The sequence below is a fragment of the Aythya ferina genome (assembly GCF_964211825.1).
Source record: "Aythya ferina genome assembly, chromosome: 4".
Lineage (NCBI taxonomy): Eukaryota > Metazoa > Chordata > Aves > Anseriformes > Anatidae > Aythya > Aythya ferina.
The window spans coordinates 33,505,337-33,528,467 of record NC_140300.1 but is presented as its reverse complement, the minus strand read 5'-3'; the positions used below and the strand labels follow the sequence as shown (position 1 = coordinate 33,528,467).

Below are 23,131 nucleotides of genomic sequence, written 5' to 3'. Positions count from 1 at the left end.
GCAGGGCGAGCCCCTAACCCCAGCGGGCCCCCTCAGCCTCGGCCCGCCCCGGGCGGTGCCGGCCCGGCCCCCGGGCGGAGCGGGGCTGCCTCCTGCCTGCTGCCTGCTGCCTCCTCCCTCCCTGCCTGCTCCCGGAGGCTCGGGCTGTGGTGGAGAGCGGGCACTGACCGGCACCATTCGCTTTCTGCACACTCGGACTCGATCCCGGCCCGGCGAGCTGCGAAATGGCGAAGGTGGGTGCCGGGGTGGGGTGGGGTGCCCCCGCCGCCCCGCTCGGCTCCGGGCTCCATCCCCTTGCCTTTATCCCACTAATGTATTGCTGCTCTGCCTTAAATCAGCCTGGCGGGGGACGTGGAGAGGAGGAGGAGGACGGGGAGAGCGGCTCAGTCATGTGAGGAACACGTCAAGCACAACTTTATTATTTTTTTTTCGGTCAGTTTCCACTCGTTTGGCCAAGTTTTCGGTGCCGCGCGTTTGCATTGCGCCTGGGTGTTGGCGCTCGCCGCTGGGCGAGGGAGGAGGAAAGCCCAGCGGTGCTTCTCGACGGGCCCTCCTCCTCTTGCTTTGCTCTATCCCGCTTAGTTTTTCTGAAAGTTTTGCAGCTACGAGACCAGGACATCGCCTGAGCCTTTTTCCTTGTGTCGGTGTCATGTTTGAGCCTGGATGGAGGCTGGCAGTACGAGGCAAACCCGTTTGTTTTAGCCTTGTATTGAATACATCCACCATATACTCCCAGCAGTCCAAGGCTTGGGTTGCTTATTTATGGACTTTGTACGGCTGTGGAAAAGGGGAGCCATCAAATTTTAGGATTGCCTTAGCAGAAGTCAGTGTGATTGTGCAGCGATGCATGAGTAATGTGGTGGCAGGTGAACTAGGTGATGCTTGAAGGTCCCTTCCGACTAATCTGTTCCTATTCTAACTTAATTGGCTTAATTAGCTTAACTTAATTTAACACTGCAGTGAATATTTACCCATATTCTGTCTGGATTTATTTTTAAGAGAAGGAAATTAGTTTTTTAACAAGTTATTTTTAATAATATTCTGCTAAGTCCCCCCCCCCCCTTTTTTTTGGAGGGGTAAAGAGGGGATTCTGTTTTCTTCTTCAGGCATCAAGCATGGTTTGTCTAGGATGCATCTCAGAAAAATAGACTGCTATCCAAGCCAGCGCAGGGCATCAGACCTGAGAGATCTACCTGAACAGCATTTTGTTACAGTTCATGTAACATTGCTGATATGTTCAGTGGTGACTTCCTCTTAGTAAAAACATGCAAATTTGCGATTCACTTGTAGTCTGTTCCACAGACGCACTAACTCTCAATCTATTTAAAAGGAATATTTCATTCTTCATTAGTGTAAACCAGCTCTTCTTGTCCTTGTGCAGCAGAACTTTCTGCCGCCTGAGGTGACACTTGGGCTTGAGCTACTGAGTGGGGTGGGGTGAGTTGTGCTGGGCTGAAGTCACTGGAACTATGAAGTCTTGTACCAGGTAGGTCCAGCACTCCAGTTTCCACGTTCAGATGGCTGCTTCCCACTGACTTCAGTAGTATTCTTTACCTGTGTGATTATGCAGCCAAAAAAGAGAAAGACTGAAAGTGTTAAAGCTTTGCAGCTTGTAATTAATAAAATAAATAAATAAATAAAAGTTGAAGAATAAGCTCTGCTCCTCGTGGCAGGTATCTGTTCTTAATTTTATTGCACCGTGAAGTGATGGTAAGGCATGAAAATACACATCAATTAATTATGAAATGTAGAGTATCAATTGACAATAGTTATTTATATGTGCAATTAAAGGTTCAATGTTCAAAAAGACTTGACAGCACAGTGTGCTAAAGTCCAGTGTAATCTAAATATTTCCCTGAAGAATAAAACCTTTGATGAAGGTAAGTTATCTTTGGAGTCTTTGTCGCTGGTTTTGCTCAGGAAAAGGATGGCATGCGCTCCGTGGCCAGGAGAAAAAGGTTCATTCATTTTGTGGGAAAACTGCAGCATGCCATAACGTGCTGTACAGACCGGTCCCTCTGTGCCTGTGTTTATCTGCTTTCTTTGGAGGATCGCTGAAGTCTTAACAAGGCATCTTTTCTCACACATCTGTGTACGTAGTGATCTTCATTAATGTATAGATGTGTATGAAGAACTCTCCTGCTTGCTGAGCTATCATCTGGAAGTGCTGCTGTGTGCTTGCTAATTGGGAAACCTTGAAAGAAAGCAACAAGAATTATAGTCTGTATGTTGAGGACTGGCCTGTTTTGGTCTGCTACTCCCAAACATTTCCCTGCAATGAAGTTGGGACTGTGTAGTGTGTCTATTTATAAACTGGCAGGAAGGTGGAGGTGTGGCTGCTGTGTGCAGTATCCGCAGCTCCTGGTCTGTCAAAGTGCTTGTGTGACTGGCAGCACAGGAGTAGTATTGCTTTAGAGGATTATTTCACACATCCTGAAGTACAAATGCCTTTCTAGAGTTGTGTCCTGAGCAGTTCCTTGGCTTTATTGCGGTTATTTGTGAGGACAGGTTCTCTGACAGTTTTTGCAAATGTCCCTGCGTTGGTTCCCAAGTTGCCATTGCTTGATCTTATCTTCTTACTCTCTCTCTTCTGCTCCTGCTTTTTTTTTTTTTTTTTTTTTTTTTTCCTGTTCTTTCTGTCCTCATTATCTTTGGTATCTCTATGGTGTATTGACTCATAGTTCAGCACAGCTGTTGTGCAATTCCGTCTTTTTGTCAGAAGTGTAAATATAGTAGGGCAGATGTGAATATGGTCTGCTGACCGGAGCTTACTCCTTCCCTATAAGTGGGCAATCTGAAGCATTGCTAAACTTAGAGAGGGGTTTTGTAGAAGTCTCCTTAAAGTAGTTGCAGATTCACACTAGCTCCATGGCTGTATGCATCCACTCACAGCATCACTTATGTCCTACTGCTGTTGAAATTTTAGTAGGGATGTACAATCTAATTCTTATATGGCATCGACTCTAATGCGTAGTTTGAGCTGGGCTCTGTGCCTGGTCTTCAATGACCACAAAGGCTTCCACTTTGCTGGTGGGCGCTGTGTTGTGCTTTATCTGCAAGATGGGTATGCTCATTTAAAAAATAAACAAACAAACAAAAAACAAACCAAAAATAAAACCACACAACTCAAGTTAGTCTTTAATTTACTCTAGCACATGACCTTCTGGGTTCTTCCAGTGCTCTGAAAATAGCGTGCCTTCTCTGTTTGTCAACCTGTGTGCTGGAAAACATTCTCCACTTCCATTCCCACCACTCCACAGTTTTCCTATGCCATCTGGTAAGCAGGTGGCTGATTTAAGTAAAAATCATGTCACATATCACCTGCTCTGCACTAGACACTGGCCTTTCCAGCAGTAAATTGATGAGACCCGAATTGTGTTGCTGCTGTGCAGCATCATGAGAGGGGGTAGCTCGTCACGTATGGGATATCTGGATGGTAAGAACTTGCTGTGAGAGGGTACAGAGCAAGGGCAACCAGAAATAAGTCTGAAGCAGTTCAAATATGCTCTTTTGTTAGCTGATAATGAATGCTTTGTATCAAAGGGTGGCTAAATGTCTTGTGGGTAGGAAATCTTGTGTGTGCTTGGTGGGGAAAAATTAAAAGGAACCTAGTTAAGTGGTTATTGTTGATTTTGCATGTTTCCTTGGCTGTTGCCAGGGTATGTGGCCACATGACATCAAATTGTGAAGCAAAGTTGTCTGTTGGGAGAAATTAAATATAGCTGAGGTGCTGGTTAGAAACAATTTGCCTGGTGAGATTGCATCTTCCTGTTCTTCTGCAAGCAGTTGTTAGAACAGAATAAATAAGAAAAAATCAACCGACAACATGAATTTCTTTGTTGGAGGGCATGAGATCTAAAGCTAGATCTCTTGCATTTAGAGTTATATATATATTCATATAACATACATATATAAATATATTTTTTTCCTTTTCTTTTTATACTAACTTGTGTCTTCATTAGTCCTGTTGGTAGCTGCCTGGAGAAAATGGAAGCTGCTGTTTATTTCTAGTCTATCATCTCAAATTGTCCTTGTGCTACCCAAGGCTGTTTAGCAGCAGGCAGTATAATGGGGTATGTAGAAAGTAGAGTGTGGGTAGCTTTGGGGTGTTACAGTCTTGCAACACTTTTTCTGTTGAGGCCTGTTGTCCTTCTCTTTGTTTTGTTAATCCCAATGTGGAGTGTTGATATTTGCTAAGGGATATTTACTAAGTTGATATTTACTATTGTCAGTGTCACATCTGCCCATTAGTGGCTTCTGAAGGTGCTTTTGGACTGCAGGTTGCACTTGGGCCTGCAAAACTGCATCCAACAATGTCTTGTAAGAGCAGTCCCTGCTGATGGCAGGGCTGTAGCACTATTTCTGATTTGCAAGCTGCAGCACTATCTCTGATTTGCAAGCTAAGTGCCACTCAAGTGCTGCTTGAGGGGGATGCTGTAGCCAAACTCCAGTAAATGGTGCGTGTCAGAAGGGAATGCCTGGAATGTAAAAGGTACAAGAAAACTGTTTTTAGGTTACAGCTGCAGCAGAAGTATTTCAGGAACTGTTCATCAAACTTAGTACATGGTAAGGCTTTCCACTATGTGCTTCGAAAGAGAGCAGAAAGTTTCTTAATAAAAATAAGAAGGATGATTCAGAGTGACTTTTAATCTGTGTATGCACAATGTTTGTGCATACTTTCTCTAAAACAGCCACACAGTGATGTTGGGCCCTTGTCACAAGACTTAGGAATTACTTCAGGAAATGCCCCTTGCTTATAACAAAATAAGCAAAAGAAAACTTTAAATTAAGCAATTGTTTTATCCAGGACCGATTGACCAGAGGGTGATTTTCCAAGGAGGATTGTGGTAGTTGTCTAATACTCAGTGATACTAAAGCAGGAGGAAATACACTTCTAAATTACCCCATTCTGGCTGGTACAGTAATAATGGAGGAGGAGAAAAACAGAGGCTTTTCAGACTTTATCTGTTCTACCAGGTTAAATTCCGTTTATAAATTTGATCCCAGTTCCTTGAGGTTTCTTCATTATAGCTTTTGGAATAGGATAGGAAAAAGACTGTAAGCACATATTACTGTACCTAAATTTGAAGTACTGCCTAAAAGCTTGCTTGTAATGGGAAAAACAGACTGCTCCAGGGGAATTGACGTGTCCTTAAAGTAGGCTGGCTATCGGAAAGCATCTACCAGAAGGAAGTTTGTTGTTGCTCTTAAATGCCGTGGTACTTTGTGTTCTGGATTTCTGAGGTACTTTGGGGTAAGCCTCACCCATTACTACTGCAGCAGGGGGAGGGATAGGGATTCCCTGTTGGCAGTAACACACGGATGGCCTGAGAGGCAGCAGTGCTTCAGGGCAGTTTCTGGTACGTGCTTGCCAGTTCTTTTCTCTCCATGCTTTTCTGGCTGACCTACCCTAGCTGAGTAAATTGGCTTGAAACCACAGCACTGTGAGGCTGAAATTGTTAACTCGAGGGAAAGGCCGTGTCACAGAGGCCAGATGGCTGTGCTGTCTGCGAAACAGCCTGCTGTCAGTCTCGGTGGAAGTCTTGGCATTTCCTTTTGTGTTCTTCCTTAGGATTGGAAAAATGCCCTGCCCGCGCTGATTGTTACTTTAGTATGCCAATACCTACATTAAATTTTCCTTCTTCAGCTGTTGGAAAGCCTCCCTATTCCCAAAACTCTGCTGTTTCTTGGCCTTTGTAGTTTATAAATTACCTGTATGTATATAGCACAGTAGGTTCTTGAACTGTCGTGTTTAAATAAAGGCAAGACTGTTCTGTGTGGGTGATGAATATCTTCTTTGTGTTTGACTCAAGCAGAAAGTCCCTGAAGAATCATTTTCCATGGAAACATAGTGGAATTCTGTTTGTGTTTGGATGGGCTCATCTTTTATCTTTGGTGTGAACTGTTATTTCTTCTTGGCTGTGAACTACCATGAGCAATGTAGCTGAATCACATGAGTAAAAAGGTGCTTACGCCGAAAGAAACATGATGGAAAAATTGAAAGTCACTGAGAAGTTCAGTAGGTCTCCTTTTCAGGGTGATGGAAAAAATCAGTGCGATACTGGCTGAAACCTCCATCAGGCTTTTCTTGGGGAAGGAAGTTCTTATTTCTGAATGTGTCTAGGATCCTTGTATGGCTTATCTGGCCTATGTGATTTGTGCAATTAATTTCCCAAATGATCCCAGGAAATGATCATTTCTTAGTCATTTTCCTGCATTCGTGCTCCAGTGTTGTGAGCACCAATCCTGCAAACTACCTTTATGTAAACAAACCTGAACTTAGCTGGCCTACTGCTGAACCTTTTGAGTAGAGCTGTGTTGAAATACCCACAAGCTGCTATTTAGGCAGACAATTGCATTAAAAATGCTATTGTTCTTTGGATCTTGGATTCAAATCTAGTCTGAGCTCGTGTATGGAGAACTGAAAGATGCTGTTATCTTCTATTTCTATTTCTGTTTTTTTTTTTTTGTTTTTTTTTTCCTTTTCCCACCTTTTTCTTTTTTTCTCTTCCCTCTAGTCCACAAGAGGCACCGTGACAGCATTCTCTCCTTTTGATGCCAGAGCTGATGCAGAAGCCCTTCGTAAGGCTATGAAGGGAATGGGTAAGAACAATTTATGTTATGAAGAAGAAAGAGTTCTCACTCCTGCTTTGAAAACATTTTCTGAACTCATTTTTTATGTTAGCAGATGAGGATAGGGCGTGTGTCCACATGCTATGGAATGACGGCCCTGGGACTGCAGGAGTCTGGGCATGTCCTAGTTCTGACTGTGTGTCTCTCAAGGATATTGATTTTTAGATTAACAGAAGTTAAAAATGATGGTTTGGACACTTCCCGTTTAAAATCTGATACTTCACAGGCTTCTCTGCCCATGCGGTTTTATTGCTCAGTAAGATAGACTGTGAATTTAAAGGGAACAACTGTGATGAATTACCACAGAACAGCGGAAGCTCTGTGCTTGGAAAAGGGGCAACAGCTCCCTAGGTCTGGAAGTGGCTAAACACGGGGCAGTTATTGTGACCAAAGAACACAAGCACACAGAATGAATGTAGCCTGACAAGTGGTCTCTAAGCTCATGCTGTAGCTTTCTGTCACAAAACTTTGCTGTGAGAATAAATGCTAATTTGATACTTTCTTCGAAGCTGCCTGTGGGAAGAAGCAGAGAGAAAGGAAGAATGGAATTCAATAAACCTCAGGTCTATAGACAAATTCAATAGAGCTAGCAAGGTGCTATGTTGTGAGGATAAATTTGTAAACTACTGCATATAAAATCAATAATAGCTCCATACTTCCCTACTCAGGGGTGTTTAGGATTACTGGCCTGTGGTTTTCTGGGAGTTGACAGGGCATTTATTCTGAAGTATATCTCTTGGGGAGCCTGACAGCAGGCTTGTTCATGGAATAAAGATTGTGACTGTTTTATACCTGATGGCTGGGATGCTGGGGGCAGTGTCTGGAACAGGGCACTGATGGAAGGCAATGTGTATTCTCCAGTCATGTTCTTGCTACAGCAGAACACCAAACCTGGTGGCTCAGCTTGAGGTGTGGACATTCGTTTTTTAAATGATTGTGCTGTTTATCGGTAGATTTTTATTTTTGAAGTGTTTTTCATTGTTTTTTTGGTTTGTGTTACTGCTGGGTTTTGTTATTGTTGTTTTTAGAATGTGCTTGTAACTGTTGTTGTTCTTTCTTTCTAACCTCAGGGACTGATGAGGACACTATTCTGAAGATCCTTACCAGCAGAAATAATGCTCAGCGTCAAGAAATTGCATCTGCCTTTAAAACGCTCTTTGGCAGGGTGAGAAAAAACAAACGAACAAAAAACACTAGAAATGAGCTGAATTTGGCCTATGATGATTAGTTAAAACTGTGAAGTGCATTCATCATGCTCTCTGTAAAATATTTCTTGGAAGAAAATCTAGTTTAGTTATTGTGTCCCCCTTCTCCATATAGAGTGATGAAATGGTTTGGGTTGGAAGGAACCTTAAAGGTCATCTAATTCCAACCCCCCTGCCACAGGCAGGGACACTATACCACTAGACCAGGCTGTTCAAAGCCCCATCCAGGCTGGCCTTGAACACCTCGAGGGGTGGGACATCAACAGCTGATCATCTGAGCTGAACAATGCCAACTCCCACAGCCTGTCTTCAGAGGAGAGGTGCTCCAGCCCGCTGATCATCCTTGTGGCTCTCCTCTGGACTCTCTCCCACAATCCACATCCTTCTTGTTCTGGGGGCCCCAGAGCTGGGTGCAAGATTCCAGGTGGGGTCTCACGAGAGCGGAGCAGAGGGGGAGAATCACCTCCCTCTTCCTGCTGCTTTTGATGCAGCCCAGGATATGGTTGGCTTTCGGGGCTGCAAGCGCAAGTTGCTGGCTCGTGTCAAGTTTCTCATTCAATCAATGCCCCAAGGTCCTTCTCCCCATGGCTGCTCTCAATTCGTTCTCTGCCCAGCCTGTATTTGTGCTTGGGATTGCCCCAGCCCAGATACAGGACACTGCCCGTGGTGGTGTTGAACCTCATGAGGTTCACGCTGGCTCACCTCTCAGGCCTGCCCAGGTCCCTCTGGATGACATCCCTGTCCTTGTGTGTGTCAACCACATGACATAGCTTGGTGTCATCAGCAAACTTGCTGAGGGTGCAGTCAATCCCACTGTCCATGTCACTGACAAAGGTATTAAACTGCGCCGGTCCCAGTACTGCCCCCTGAGGAGCACCACTCATCACTGAGCCACTGACCGCAACTCCTTGAGTGCGACCATCCAGCCAGTACCTTACCCACCAAGTGGTCCATCTGTCAAATCCACACCTCTCCAATTTGGAGACAAGGACATCATGGGGGACAGTGTCAAATGCTTTGCACAAGTCCAGGTAGATGATGTCAGTAGCTCTTCCTCTGTCCACCAGTCCTGTAACCCCATTGTAGAAGGCCAACAGCTTCGTCAGGCACCATCTGCCCTTAGTGAAGCCATACTGGCTGTCCCCAGTCACCTCCTTATTTTCCATGTGCCATAGCATAGTTTCCAGGAGGATCTGCTCCATGACCTCACCAGGCACAGAGGTGAGACTGTCAGTAGGTCTGTAGTTCCCCAGGTCTTCCTTTTTATTCCCTTTGTAAAAATGGGAAATCCTTAAGTTTGGCTAGGTTAGAATATTCCATTTAGATTATCACAAAGAAGTGAACTTTTTCTGTACCTTGTTAGAATACATCAGGTTTTTGTGCAAAAGCTTACATAGTTTCCCGTTAGTATGCTTCTAGTACTGACCTCATCCTCAGTATGGAAGGAGTTATCAAATACTTTGGCTCAAAGTCTGCCATGCAAAGTCGTGGCAAGAAGAGAATTTTCTTGACAGAATTCATTGCAGTACTGTTTGTTCCATATTAGGATCTTGTAGATGACCTGAAATCAGAACTCACTGGCAAGTTTGAAACGCTGATGGTATCTTTGATGAGACCAACGTGTATTTTTGATGCTCATGCACTGAAGCATGCAATCAAGGTAAGGAGAATGCAAGAGATTGAGTATATTGTATACAGTGTTTGTTGCTCTTTTGTTGTGTATAGGAATGAACATTCAGTTAGTAAGGGAAATGATGATAAAGTTGTCTTTTAATTAGTAATGTTATGCTAACACCTGCTAGTATCACTAATGCAATTGTTTTGATTAAAATTTGCATAGCATAAGACTTGTTCTGATTTAGATTTAACAAGCAGATCAGTGGTGTTTTTAAATTCTTTTTTGCTGCTGAAGTCCAGTGGATGCTAGTTTTTCTGCTGTGAGCAACCTAGGATTTGCAAATTAGTTCACAGCATTTCATTAACACTGTAGCTTTGGTTGTCTCTTTTTGACTGTTATTTAAGCATTAAGTTATTTAGCACCTGATGAAAACAGTCAAACTCCAAAATTGGTGGGCTAGCATGCCTGTGTAAACTCACATCGAGCACCAAAATTATTAGGGGATGGTATCTGTGTTGAATGTGTTCTAAAAGCTCCCTCCAGTAATACAGAGACAAGAGCTGACAAATCCTGTCAGTGGTACTCTTTTTTTTTTTTTTTTTTTTTTTTTTAACATTTCTCTCTTTGGTGAGTGCATTTATTACCTTTCTGGGAAGGCTAGGTGAAACAACAATTTGCAGTCTGTATGTTTAGATATCTTAGTGTGTTTTTTCATGAGTTCCTATTTTTCCCCCTTGATCACACCTGTTTGATATCCTCAGCCTGTGGAAATTCAGGAATTGGATGTCCCTGGGTTTTCTGCAGAAACCTGTTGATTAAAGTAGATGACATTGAAGTTGGCTGGTGTCAGCTAGTGCTTGGTTGGGTGACACTAGCACTCCCCAAATCCTTGATGAGCAGCTGGTTAATATGTAGTCAGCTGTGCAAGCTAGTGATTATGAACCCATGACCCAGCAAATAATGTCTCAGCCAACAGAAGCTGTAATCCTGGAAATTTTTGTAATGTCTTTATGTGCACTGGGGGAAGGGAACATGGCACCTGACAAATAAACTGATAAAAACCTGGCTGACTGAAAGGAATGAAAGTATTCCCAAGCTTCTTGTGTTGACTTAAGGGTCAAAGACTGACAGGGAAATGACAGAACAGATAGGTACAGGAGGAAAACAGAGATAGTGGAACAGGAGTGTTTTTGTTCTTGTTAGTTACAACAAATGGTATTAAACACAAGATCATAGGATCTCAGTGAATGTCTCTGCACAGGACGAAATGTTGACACTAGCTGCAATTCAACTAAAGTGGATAAGAGCACTAAAGAAGATGTGGCAGCAGGAACTTCACTGCAGGATGACGACTCAGCTAAGGGCATTGTCTGTGCTGAAGATTGAGTTACCTACTGCTGCTGCTACAAGGCTCCTTAGACAACTAATGTAATAGTGCTTGCCTTACTTGTTGAGTAGGCATATTCTTAAAACAATCTGTATTTTGAAAATGTTTATGTGTATCCTATTAGATTTATACACAGTATAAATCTTTGTACACAGTATATTGATTTTTTTCCCTATAGGAAGTTTTCTCTATAGGAAGAACTGTAAATAACACACCACAGCAAAAAAAATAAATAAAATGCACAGGGTAAGGGCTCCCTTTGGAGTGTAAACAGCAATGGCTTATTCTTATAGGCAAAGTAGACACAGATACGTGGCAAGAAGATATTGCCTTGGCTTTTGTAAACTTTATCCTTGTGAAAGCAGAGTGCCTGTTATGGCTATGTATAGGCTGCAGCAACTATTTGAGGGCCTGAGTTAGCGATTCTGTTGTAAAATGTGTTTGCTTACAATGGAAGGGATGCTGGGTGACTGTTCATCTGTGTACTAATCAGTGAAGGGCAGTGTGTGAACTTGTGAACTGAGCTGAGATGAAAACTGTTCACTCAGTTACTGTCACGTCATCAGCTGTAACAGTGAAGAATGGAGGTATATCAGGGTGTACTTGACTGTGGAGAGGCTCATCTGAGTCCTGCAGCATGAGCTTCTTTACGTGTTGGGTTGATTTTGAAAACAATCATTCCAGAATGGAAAGAAATTATTTTTCCAAGCCTCCCAGGATAGACTAGGTATTACCAGAAAAATATTTTTTCTTTCTCTGATCCAGATGTATGAGGTGATGCTTGCCTTCGGTTGTCAAAGGGAACACTTGTTTTCCTTCTGTTACTCAATCAGCTGATTTCCTCTTGCACTCTTGCAGGGAGCAGGAACCAACGAGAAAGTGTTGACTGAAATTCTTGCCTCCAGAACACCTGCTGAAGTGCGGAATATTAAACAGGTTTATCTGCAAGGTAAACTTCAGTATAAAATTAAGTTCTGAGTTCTCCTTTCAGTTCTTTCATGATGATTTTAACACGTTTAAAACAAGACCTATCTGTAAACTGAGGCATGTATCCAACAAGTGAGATTTTGTTCTGCTGAGTTGGAAACTTTATATTGCAAGAAACTAGAGTGGACTGCAAACTAAAATCCTTTTTAGTTTGGGGCTATGATTGGGATATGCAGTGTTTGGTCTTTTTGTGCTTTACAGTTAGAATTTATTCAAATGTTATTTCTTTATTCCACCCATTATTTTCTTTCTTTTGAACAAAAGAGGGTTTTTAAAAATTGAAAGTCAGAAAACTGGCATCCCATAAAGAAATGGGATTTTTTATTTTATTTTTTTTTGATTTTCACTTTGTTATAATGTATTGCATTTTTTGATCTTCCACAGGAGTACGTGCTCTCACCCTGTGAATGCAGGGGTTACTTTTTTAAGGCAATATTTAATTCAACACTTTTGTATCTATGCAGATTTCTTTCACACAAGAAATCCTCATATCTTAATGAAGTTCAAGACAAAACTTAGAGTTCCAAAGGACAAAATTTATTGGAGCAAGACTTTTATAAGCTCCTTTCTGTTGAACAGTTATGAGACTGCCATATTTCTATATAACTCCAGATCTGTATGCTCTTTAGTTCCTTAAAGAGCTGAACCAGTGTATCTCATTCTGGATTCAAAATATTTTAAGTAATCTGTGCCTGCAGCTGGGTGTGAGATGGTGCCTTACCATCTCTTAGAGTAATGTTAGGTTGTAAGGGATGGCAGAATATGTCCAGTTGTTAAAACTGTTTCTGACAAACGATTCCACAAGCTGTGAGTCAAATCCATTTTTTGCTTTTCCCTATTTTCTCATCAAAATAGCAAGGAAGTCCGTAAGGTAGTGAATGGGTGTTGCTCTTTTGCAGAGTATGAGGCTAACTTGGAGGATAAGATCACAGGAGAAACATCAGGCCATTTTCAGAGAATGCTGGTGGTCCTTCTGCAGGTCAGTATCTCCGTGTATGCTTATGTGTGTGTATGATTTTCCTTTCGTTTTGTCTGATGTACTCTTTTTACTTTCTGCTTACTGACGAGGGTTTCTAGATAGACTTGGTGATAGGCAAGATTGGTTCAGAAACTGAATAACTCTCCCTGAACTTATGATCTTGAGCTCTGTAATGAACCATTTCCACAGCTCTGGCTTGAAAAGCTGCTATGATACTTCTGGGTATAGCAGAATGCCTGCTGCATAGGTTTTTGAAGGTAATAAAACAGAACGGTTATTTCATAAAGACACATCCAAGCAGAAATGAAAAGTGGGGCTGTTTTTGGATAAGGTGCATTTGGGATTGAATTCTCACAGCGATTTTTGCAATCTCAATATATTAGGTGCTGTTTTTGTTGTTGTTGTTGTTGTTGTTTTGTTTTGTTTTTTGATTCACCTGTCAGCTTAACAACTTTTAAATTTTTTTAGGCAAATAGAGATCCTGATGGCAGAGTTGATGAAGGTCTTGTTGAGCAGGATGCACAGGTGGGTGAATGACTTACTTTTTGTTGGGGGAAAGGGTATTTCTACAATTACCTCAGAAAGAACATGCATAAATACAGTTCAAATGTGAGAGAGAATTTTTATGATTTTGTGTGTGTGTGTTTTTTTTTTTTTTAATACATTTTGCTGCACTTTTATATGTTCTGGACAAAAGAAGTGACAAAAGGTGAAATGTTGGGATCAAGACTTGTGGCACTTCTGTGTTTCAGTGTAAACCACGTCTTGTTTTATTCATTACTTGTTGAGGTGCCTGAACAGAGCAGTGACTAGGTCATAAGAAGAGAGAGTTGTGATTGTTGAGGCTGTGTGGTGCTGAGGCCCTGACTGCTGGAAAACAGCAGTGTGTTACTAGTTCGTTGTTTAACATGTGATTTGGGCTTCTCTCTAAATTCAAGCCTAATATATCTTGTGTCATACACATGTTACAGAGAAATACTAATGCTATTTGGAATAGCTCAGATGTATGGGATACATCCAGAGAGGGTGAAATATTAAAAAGAAAATATTCCAAATACTTTGTGCTACTGTAACAAATTGACAGTCCAAGAATTGTCCTCTGGAGTTTCTAGGGACCCACCCATTGCCATTTGTGAGTATTTTCCATGACTTTGTCACTGATCACTTAACTTATGTTGTACACAGGAAGAGAAGTACCAGCAATAAATTTGTATCCCTGATGAAGTCTTTTGCTGGATTCTGTAGGGTTTGCTGTTGTAGTTGTGGTCAATATTTCAGAGATCTGATTACAGAAGTAATGCATGTTTCTTCTCAGCTGTTTCAGATCTCTGGGTTAGAAATTGTCTCTCATAAATTGTCTGAGATGAAAGAAAACATATGAACTGTTAAGGTGACGAGGAGGAAAAAACAGGATACTAGATCAATAAAACATTCTCTTGATAGCAGGGCAAGGCATAGAAAGAGAGAGAGAGAGACCTGTGCCAATAAGATATATTTTGTCAATCCTTTGTTGTGTACATTCAGAAAGCATCATTCTCCTTCTATTAAAACTCATACTGTGAAAACTGGAGCCTGGAGATTAAGGAGACACTGTACCTAAACGTAGAAATGTGGTTTTCTAAATGGTCTCTCTGGTTTGTTACGTATGTTTGTCACATTTCTCTTAGCTGTTTTATGCAAAGATATAGCTAACATAGCTGGAATGGATGCAGAGCATTTCTAATAATTTCTAAGTGGCTGGGGAAAAAGCATTTGAGGTGGTATGGGCGTGTAGGAAACTTGTAAGATTTTTCTGAGGATACTTAAAGGGGGAAGTGTAACTTCTTGCAAGACGTTTTGTGAATATCACTTCTTAAAGTTATACAGTTGAGGTACACTTTAGGTATTGCATAGTAGCAAGGCCAGTGAAATTTTAATGCAGTTTAGCTATTTTTACAATTATGAACTTTGTTCCTGACAATAAGATCAATATGAACAGCACCTGGCTTAATGCTTGTTTCCAGTTTCTTTGTAAGTCAACAGACACGTCCCTGATTTAACGCTTGTTTGAACTATTATTCAGAATACTGCTTAAGACAGCTACTACACCACGTTGGTGATTCAGTTTAGGGGAAGAACTTCTTTTATTTCTACATGATGGTGGGAGAATGTATGGAGATCTGTTACTTGCCATTAAGAAACTGAGATCAGGCTAGATGATCTTGCTTTAGTTTTAAGACATTACAAACGTTTAGTTTAGAAATAACAGTGCCTTTAGTCCATGGGAATACAAGGTGGGAAAATGCAGCCTAGGTGTTAGTAACTGTTAGAGCTTACATAAAATGCCATTTGCAGCTTCAGGTATCTCCAAAGAAATGCATTCCTGGAGCCTCTAAATGCTGTGGTGGCACGTGGATGGAGACTGCTGGTATTCGTTTGAAGAGCTTAGCATATATTTTAAACTAAATATCCTTGCAATGCTTTAATGGCTTTTTTTCCCCTGCTTTTGTGCTCTGTGTCATTAATGTATCAGCAGTCACAAATGCACTTTATACAGGATTGTGGGACAAACATAAATAGGAATTTGGTAGCTTTGCATTCAAGTTTTACAGTACGGGCAGACAGCTAGCCAACAGCATTGCTATGCAGGAGATCTGCTTGAATGGGTGTTTCTAGGAAATATTTGATTGTCTTAGTACAGGTGGTAACTTGTTTGCCTGCCTTCTGTGTGCTGAGGAGGGGGAAAAGAAGCTATATGCTCTGATATCTAAAACCTTTCTCCTTACATTGTGTGGTGTTTAGCACACGATTGGAGAAGGCTTCTGAGTTTCATCCGTTTTGTTTTTCTTCTGCTGTCTGCATGAATTTTTGAAAACATTTCACTTTTCTGAAGTTTGCTAGTAGCCTTCAGACTAACCTGAAGAGCAATCACTGTGCTCTAAAATTATTAAAATCTGTTACTGTTCTAGTTTTATATTGGTTAAGAATTTAGCATCTGACAAATTGTGTTTCTGAGGACTTTAAAATCCATCTGCCCCTCTTTTTTGGAAGACTTCCTCCTGGGCCGAGTTAGCAGAGTTCTTCCATTGAGATGAGTCATAATGTAATAAAGTTTTGCCAGTTTGATTTAAAATAGGGGAAGGAAAAAAAAAGGCAGTATTAGGAATGGATTTTATCTCTTGGATTATAACAGTTTCAGAAAACTTGAGGCTTATGAAAAGGACTATGCACATAGTTAGGGCCTTAAGCAGTATTATTCATGTGAATGCTTTTGCAGCCAATTTCAGACTTTAGAAAGGAATAAATGATAAAGTCAGTTTAGTATTTGGCAATTTTACGTATTTTTTTTTTTCTTCCAGCTATAGCTTGTTAATAATTTTCCTTAGAGTAAGCAGAATGGAGCTTTTTAGATGTGCAACCATATCACAAATGCTGTTGTTTTAATCTCTTCAATTTACAACAGGTCTTGTTTAGAGCTGGGGAGCTGAAATGGGGAACAGATGAAGAGAAGTTCATTACCATCTTGGGAACCCGAAGCGTTTCCCACCTAAGGAGGGGTAGGTAATATGGTCCATGTATGACTGAAAACTTCTGCCTGAATTCCCGCTGTTACCCAAGTGGTGGTAGAAATGGTAGAAGAACCATTTCTGGTACTGCATTTGTCAAGTCCAGTAACATTTATTCACTTCTTCCCTCTACTTTTATTTTTGTTTCCTATAATTCGCTTATTCCACAGCAAGAAGTGATCTGCTGCTTGGAGTGTGCAGTGGATCTGAGGAACAGCTGGAGTACTTCTTTCTGGATGTGTGTTTATTATTTTTTCCTTTGGAAAAGGTCATGGCAATAAAGTGATTCTGAGAGACTGTTATGAGTCACTACAATCTCATGAAGATCAGCCCTGAAAAGATCAACCCTTTTATAGGTGCATATTCTATTAGCTGATAATAAGGAGACAATAATATTTTTCCTGTTCTTCATCCATTCATAAGTCTGTTTTATTAAGCTGCTTAGGGCATTGGGAATAAGGATCACTACATTTTGCTTTGGTTCTCCAGTCTCTTTGTTTTTCCTTTACCCTTTGGATTAGTTGGATTTTCAAAGCTAATTTGGTTTGCGATTTTAAATATCTATTTATTTTTAATGTTACTGGCATTAAAACAATCCTAAAGTTTGTTTATATTCATCCAACATGTACTTGGCATGATAGAAATGTAATGTTTCAAAGAAAAGTTGTCTTACCAATACTTATGAACACAGACTGCCAGTAGGACAGTTTGCATGAAGTTAAGTGGGTGGAGTAGCCCAGCACAGACAAGATCTTAGATTCAGGCTAAATGATAGCTGTGCTCTGCGACAAAATGCTTATCACTTCTTACAGCTTCCTATCTTCCCTCAGAGGGGAAGGATCACCTGCTGGCAACCTTCTGGCAATATTCTCCCCAGTGTACTCCAGGATACCATTATCCTTCTTTGCAGCAAGGGCCCGTTGCTTGCTCATGCTCAGCTTGGTCCTTGGTCCCTCAGGACCTCCAGATCTTTTTCTGCAAAGCTGCTTTCCAGCTGGGTGGCTCCAGCGTGTTCTGGTGCATGGTGATACTCCTCCCAAGGTGTAGGAACCTGTAGTACAATAGAAATCCAGTAGGAAATAGACATTTTAAAACAGGTCAGAGGGAAGAATGAGTGGACAACAGCATTTGAACAGTGGATGTGGAGATACAGATGTCACTAACCTGTCTGTACTGAGGAAGATACTGGGGAAGACATCTGACTACACATGTGACATTAAGCACGCTTTGTGTTTTCCAGTATTTGACAAATATATGACCATTTCCGGCTTTCAAATTGAAGAGACCATTGACCGTGAAACCTCTGGTGATTTGGAGAAGCTGCTTCTGGCAGTTGGTAATTACAGAATTAATTAATCTCAAACTGGCCTTCTCTCTTTTAATCCCTCGAATTCCACTCGTCACAGGAAGTGGCATGAAAACATGGTTCCTTCTTAGTGGGACCTTAATAGACCCAATTCTTGTGTTTAGAGAATAAGCCTCTACTCTTTTTTTTTTTTTTTTTTTTTTTTTTAATAGATGAGGGAAAGGGTGGGATGGTGGGAAGGAGCAGGGTGGGAAGTGGTGTTGTGAACTGCCTTCTGTTCGTGATGTGCACCGCCACCAGAAAGTGAGACAAAGCTCTGCCTTTGTATTCCTGGCATCTCGTTTTTGGACAATGCTACTTGTGACTGGGAGTAGAACTTGGCTAGTCAGGTCTCTTCTATGACAGCACTTTAACTCTTAAAACCGAGAGTTGTAGCAGAGGAACAGTCGAGCTAGCTGTATACTCAATTGTCAGCATTGGAGAGAACGATGCAGAAGCATGCAGAAGCCTTATCTTGCCAGTGACAGATTGTCTCGTGTTGAATAGCAATCAGTAATTTAATCCTTTGCCTCTTTTTCAGTGAAATGCATCCGCAGTGTGCCTGCCTATTTTGCTGAGACTCTGTATTATTCCATGAAAGTATGTACATGTTTTCCATAAGTCACTTTCCTTCTCCTGTGGCTACTGTTCCTCACCCTTTCACTTGTTTTTCATTTCTTCTTTCACTGCAAATGCCAACAGGATACTGTATCACTAAGCATCTGCAAAAGGTTTGGGGTATGCAGATCTGGAACAGGCTACAAACAATTCATGTGCCTTTCTTTGGGTTGATCGTAAGTTTATCAGACCATAAGTATTTGACTGGAAACATCAGTCTCATCAGCTGTTTTTGGACTTGATCTTCTTACAATGGAAAACATCTGGCTAGATCCATCGCATGCCTTCAGCTAGATAAACAGTGCCTTAAGGTGATGGATATATTTAGGGAGTAAAGATGACCAAAAGCTGAACTGCAGATTGTGTAGATTTAGTGCTCTTTGTTTTAGAAAAGAGTATTTACAGACTGAAAGTGCAGTTAGCTTTGAAACACAAGCTTAATGGCTTATCCATCCCATTTTGAGAAGGAAAAGTAACTTTTAGGAGAAAAAAGGAAAGAGATCTAAACAGCTATGAAAGATTCTGGAGGGGAACCCCATCAGCAGCACAGCTGTGTTTCTGTTGTCCTTTCCTTCCCTTGAGTAAGAAGAGATAAGCAGGAAATCTGTATTTTTAAATCACAGTGACTAATAGTAATTAAAACCCTAGGAAAGATGAGGTAGGTAGTCTTTTGTTTTCAAGCAAATTATCATCTTCCCTGAATATATTCCTCCCTTCCCCACGCTGAAAAGCACTGAAGTGTGTTTGTCACCAGGTGGTTGTGCTGAGGAGGTGTCAGCATGAGAATTAATGAAAAGAGATGAAACGGTACCTTAACTTTTAAAAGCTGCTTTACTGCTTTAATAACCATCAGTGTAAAAAATGATTCAGATGGAAAATCCAAAACATGCTACCAGCATGCTGAACTATGAGGAGGACCACTTTTTATTTATTTTCATTTTTACTTTTTAAAGGATATGGTAGAGAACTTTTTTTTTTTTTTTTTTTTTTTTTTTTTTTCTGTGGATTTAAGAATCTTTTTGATTTCTGTTGTGAAGAGCGTGACACAAGTCTGTTGGTGAGATCCAAATTTTTTTCAGTAACATCGTTAACCTCTGTAAGAAAAAAAATCATTGTTTATAACTTTGGCAGAAGAGTGTGTACTTGTTATTTAGCAGTTTGACATGATAAAGTTCTACAATCTGTCTGCCTTCATAATAAGGTGGGGCAGAGCCTGGCTTTTAGCAGATTTTAATGTCAAATCCTACTCAGAAACAACTGGACTCACGGCGTAACTTTTGAGCAGCTTTAGGGCACTTGTAGATGTAACCCAGGAATATTACAGCCAGTCGAAGGATTGAGTGGCCCTGGACATTAGGCTGAAGATGATCGTGGGGGCTCTGCCAAGTCCTTCCTTGAGGTGCATTAGCAGGTCAGCATGTGAAAATGTGTACTGCTTCAGCTTGTGTGGAGTCTGACGTGTCTGAGCAGGAGGGGTCGGCGGGTCCATCTGACACCACTTGCAAGTGCAAAAACTTAAAATATTTAAAGCAGCGAAGATGAATAAAAGAGTTCTGTGGTTGGAAAGGGGCTGTGAAGTTTCTTTTCATAATAAACAGCTAGCTAACTTGTGGAATGGGTTGCTTTACAATGCTATGTGCTTGGTTTTAGTCCTTAGTTAGGATTTATGTGCCCCCTTCCAGAACTGACTGCACTTCTGCAGTCTGAGACTTCACTGAGATGGTGATATGCATGTGATTCTGATTGTAGCAATCAGATATACTGCTGTGTAATCTTGGGACTGGATTATTTTAAATTTATCTGGGCATTGGCAGTTGGTGTCAATGAAGATGAAACAAAATTAGAGGGCTGACTGTACAGCACTTCACCAAACTCTTGGGGCTTGGAGCACCTCACATGGTTGGTCTTCGCATTGTAGCGTGAATGCCTTGTGATACTGTCCCAAATACTCTGTTGCAGAGTAGAAATGTAAAGCACAAGTGTTTTGAGACATCACTTGCTCATTTTTGTTTGTTGTTCTATGACAGTAACTGTCCATGACAAACTCACAGTGTAATATTTAAACTTCTCTTTGTAGGGGGCTGGCACTGATGATGACACCCTGATCAGAGTCATGGTTTCGAGAAGTGAAATCGATCTGTTCGATATTAGACAAGAGTTCAGAAAGAATTTTGCTAAATCGTTGCATCAAATGATTCAGGTAAAACTTCTATTTTGTCATCTGGGAAATTAGGGGTATTTAAGATGCAATTGTTTCCAATGTTTGTTTTTGTGGAAGGGAGGGGGGCGGATGTGTGTAGAGCTGGACATCACTGTGTTATCTGAGAGCAGCAGGGGCTGATCTGCAGTTTTATGAAGTATCGAGTAGTGTCATTTAAGTGGGAGACATTTCCTAAGAAAAGCTGAAGGTTTCTTTCCAGTGTTTGCTGGGAGAGCAGATGTGGTTTTCTGAAATTACACTTACTCATTTTTTTCCATTTTTAGTTGCTGCTTCATTTCCTTTTCCTTGTCTGGGTTCCTTAGGATTTTCAATGCTTCAGAGAGGGTGCTGGCTCCAGAGAAATAGCAGTGGGGTTTGGAGTCTGCATTACCATGAAGTCAGAGCTGCAATCTCTGGTTGTGGTGTGTGGAACCTTTAGGACTACTAAAAGTGGAAGAAATTTCACTGGAGTCATTATCTGAATCATTATCTCCTTTAAGTGGGTGGGATGGAGCAGGAAGGAAAAGAGCTAGCAGGAAATCCAGAGCCAGCAGTTGCAGGATCGTTGTATATTTGCTGCAAAGTTAGGCCAAAATGCCTTTTTTCCTTGTAATTTTTTGGGGGTATATTTTATTTTAAATGCTGCTTTTTGTTTGTTTGTTTGTTATTACTCCTTATTTGATAATCTGTCTGTGACAACATAAAGTTCTCTGCTTTGGTGCTGCTTCTGGATTCTCCTTTTCTTGGACTTTCTCATTTGCAGTTGAATGCTTTTTAATGTGCAATAGGTAGCTCAGTTCTAGTGAAGCTTTCAGGAGCTTTTATTGTCTCTGAAAGTCTGTCTATGTAAATATAGCTCTAACAGAAGAGGCAGAGAATTTTTTTTGCATCATTCCTGAGCTGGGAGTAATCCAAGTGGATTTCCTGTGGGTGGGACAAATGCGTAATGTGTTAGTCTTCATTGGTGGCTGCTTTTCCTTGCATTTCTGTGGTTGTGACTCATGGCAACTGGTTTGTTATATTAACAGAAGGACACGTCTGGGGACTACAGGAAAGCACTCCTGCTCCTCTGTGGTGGAGACGATGAGTAACGGTGGCAGCAACACGAAGGATTTGTTGTACTCCAGCTTTGCAGCCCTTCAGTTAGCATGCCTGGCTAAGATTTTGCATCTTAATGCTTTCTGGCTGTTTGAATTTATACTAGTATCGCACTTACTAAAAACAAATGTATTATCCAGCTGATAATCAGTCCCTCCTTCAAGTGCCTTCGGAAAGTATGCAAAAGTCCTCATCATGCAAGATGGGTCCTGAACGCAGAACCCAGTTATTCGCAAGTGTTTTGCTGAAATAGGAAAAAGAAATCATGTATTTCCACTAATAATTTAAAGACCTTTTTTTTTTTTTTTTTTTTTGCTTTTATTCTCTACATTTCCACTGAATGTTAACCTAGTTTTAACATTGCAAATGAAGAAAAGGTATCCTTTGTATGTAATATTTGGATGAATTTGCTGATCATAATAAAACCAGTCATTGGAAATCTAAAGAACCAATAAATTTTTTCCCTCTCAGCAAAGTTGTATGTGGTTTTTAATGGGCAGAGATCCATTTTCCTTTTTCCTGATTCTACTCAATTCTCATTTTTTTTTTCCTGATTCTACTACTTTAAACAGATGTTCTATTTTTCCCTGCTAGTATGCAGGTTTACAAGTATATTTGATGTTTTCCAGCTGCATGTCATGATGCCTACTACTAGACTTCTGTGGTAGGGACAGCTGATGAAGATGGGAAGAAAGTGATCCATACTTTAGGAATCTTGCATGAAAGAAGGGAATGTTGCAGCACCACTCTCTGATCAGGTTAATGGAGCAGAGCACAGCATGAGAGAAACACCAGTCTGCTATATAAGCTGCCTTACATGTGCTGCTTTAGTTTACCATTTATGAATGGCTTTGAAAATTAAATCGATGTGTGTGAAGGAGAATAAACTGTTTCATGCATTGTGAAGTCTGAACACCACGATTCTAAACTTAGCTTATCAGTTAGTCACATAAAAGAGCTGTGGAAACTGCATGTTTTAAAGTCCTATTGGAATTGATTCTTCACAGATTAAGAGCTTTTAAATTTTCAGATTGAATAAGTATTGTGTAGTGGGTTTACGTGGCAAGGTTTTGGTAGCAGGGAGCCATAGGGGTGGTTTCTGTGAGAAAGATCTAGAAGCTGCCCCATGTTTGGGAAGGGCCCCATTGTTTTCCAGATCCGAGCCAATAAGCGATGTTGTTTGCGCCTCCGTGAGAGCATATTTAAGACAGGGAAAAAACGCTGCGCCACACAGCAGCCGGGAGAGTCAAGGGAGTGAGAGAACAGCCTTGCACCAAGGTCAGTGTAGAAGGAGGGGGAGAGGTGCTCCAGGCGCCGGAGCAGAAGTCCCCTGTGGCCTGTGGTGAGGACCATGGTGAAGCAGGATGTCCCCCTGCAGCCCATGGAGTACCACGGTGGAGCAGGGTTCCATGCTGCAGCCCGTGGAGGAGACCACGGTGGAGCAGGTGGCCCTGCACCGACGGAGGCTGCCGCCTGTGGAAGACCCCTGCCGGAGCAGATTCTGGGCCGGACCTGT

The 23,131-nt window shown here is 41.3% G+C and overlaps 1 protein-coding gene across 1 annotated transcript; it reads left to right on the top strand.

Moving 5' to 3' along the window:
• Window positions 1-77: 77 nt before the first annotated feature.
• ANXA5 (annexin A5) lies at window positions 78-22,085 on the top strand. Its single transcript, XM_084518802.1, has 12 exons — window positions 78-233; window positions 6,519-6,603; window positions 7,704-7,798; window positions 9,385-9,498; window positions 11,702-11,792; window positions 12,730-12,809; window positions 13,278-13,334; window positions 16,252-16,345; window positions 17,595-17,690; window positions 18,241-18,299; window positions 20,395-20,517; window positions 21,546-22,085. The coding sequence occupies exons 1-12, from the start codon at window positions 225-227 to the stop codon at window positions 21,606-21,608; spliced, it is 966 nt and encodes a 321-aa protein (XP_084374928.1). The 5' UTR covers window positions 78-224; the 3' UTR covers window positions 21,609-22,085.
• Window positions 22,086-23,131: the final 1,046 nt, after the last annotated feature.

Bases quoted from the DNA above. Each gene is read 5' to 3' on its own strand.
- ANXA5 (XM_084518802.1), top strand. The intron at 7,799-9,384 runs GTGAGAAAAAAC...GTTCCATATTAG, and splicing joins TTAAAACGCTCTTTGGCAGG to GATCTTGTAGATGACCTGAA. The intron at 16,346-17,594 runs GTAGGTAATATG...TGTGTTTTCCAG, and splicing joins CGTTTCCCACCTAAGGAGGG to TATTTGACAAATATATGACC.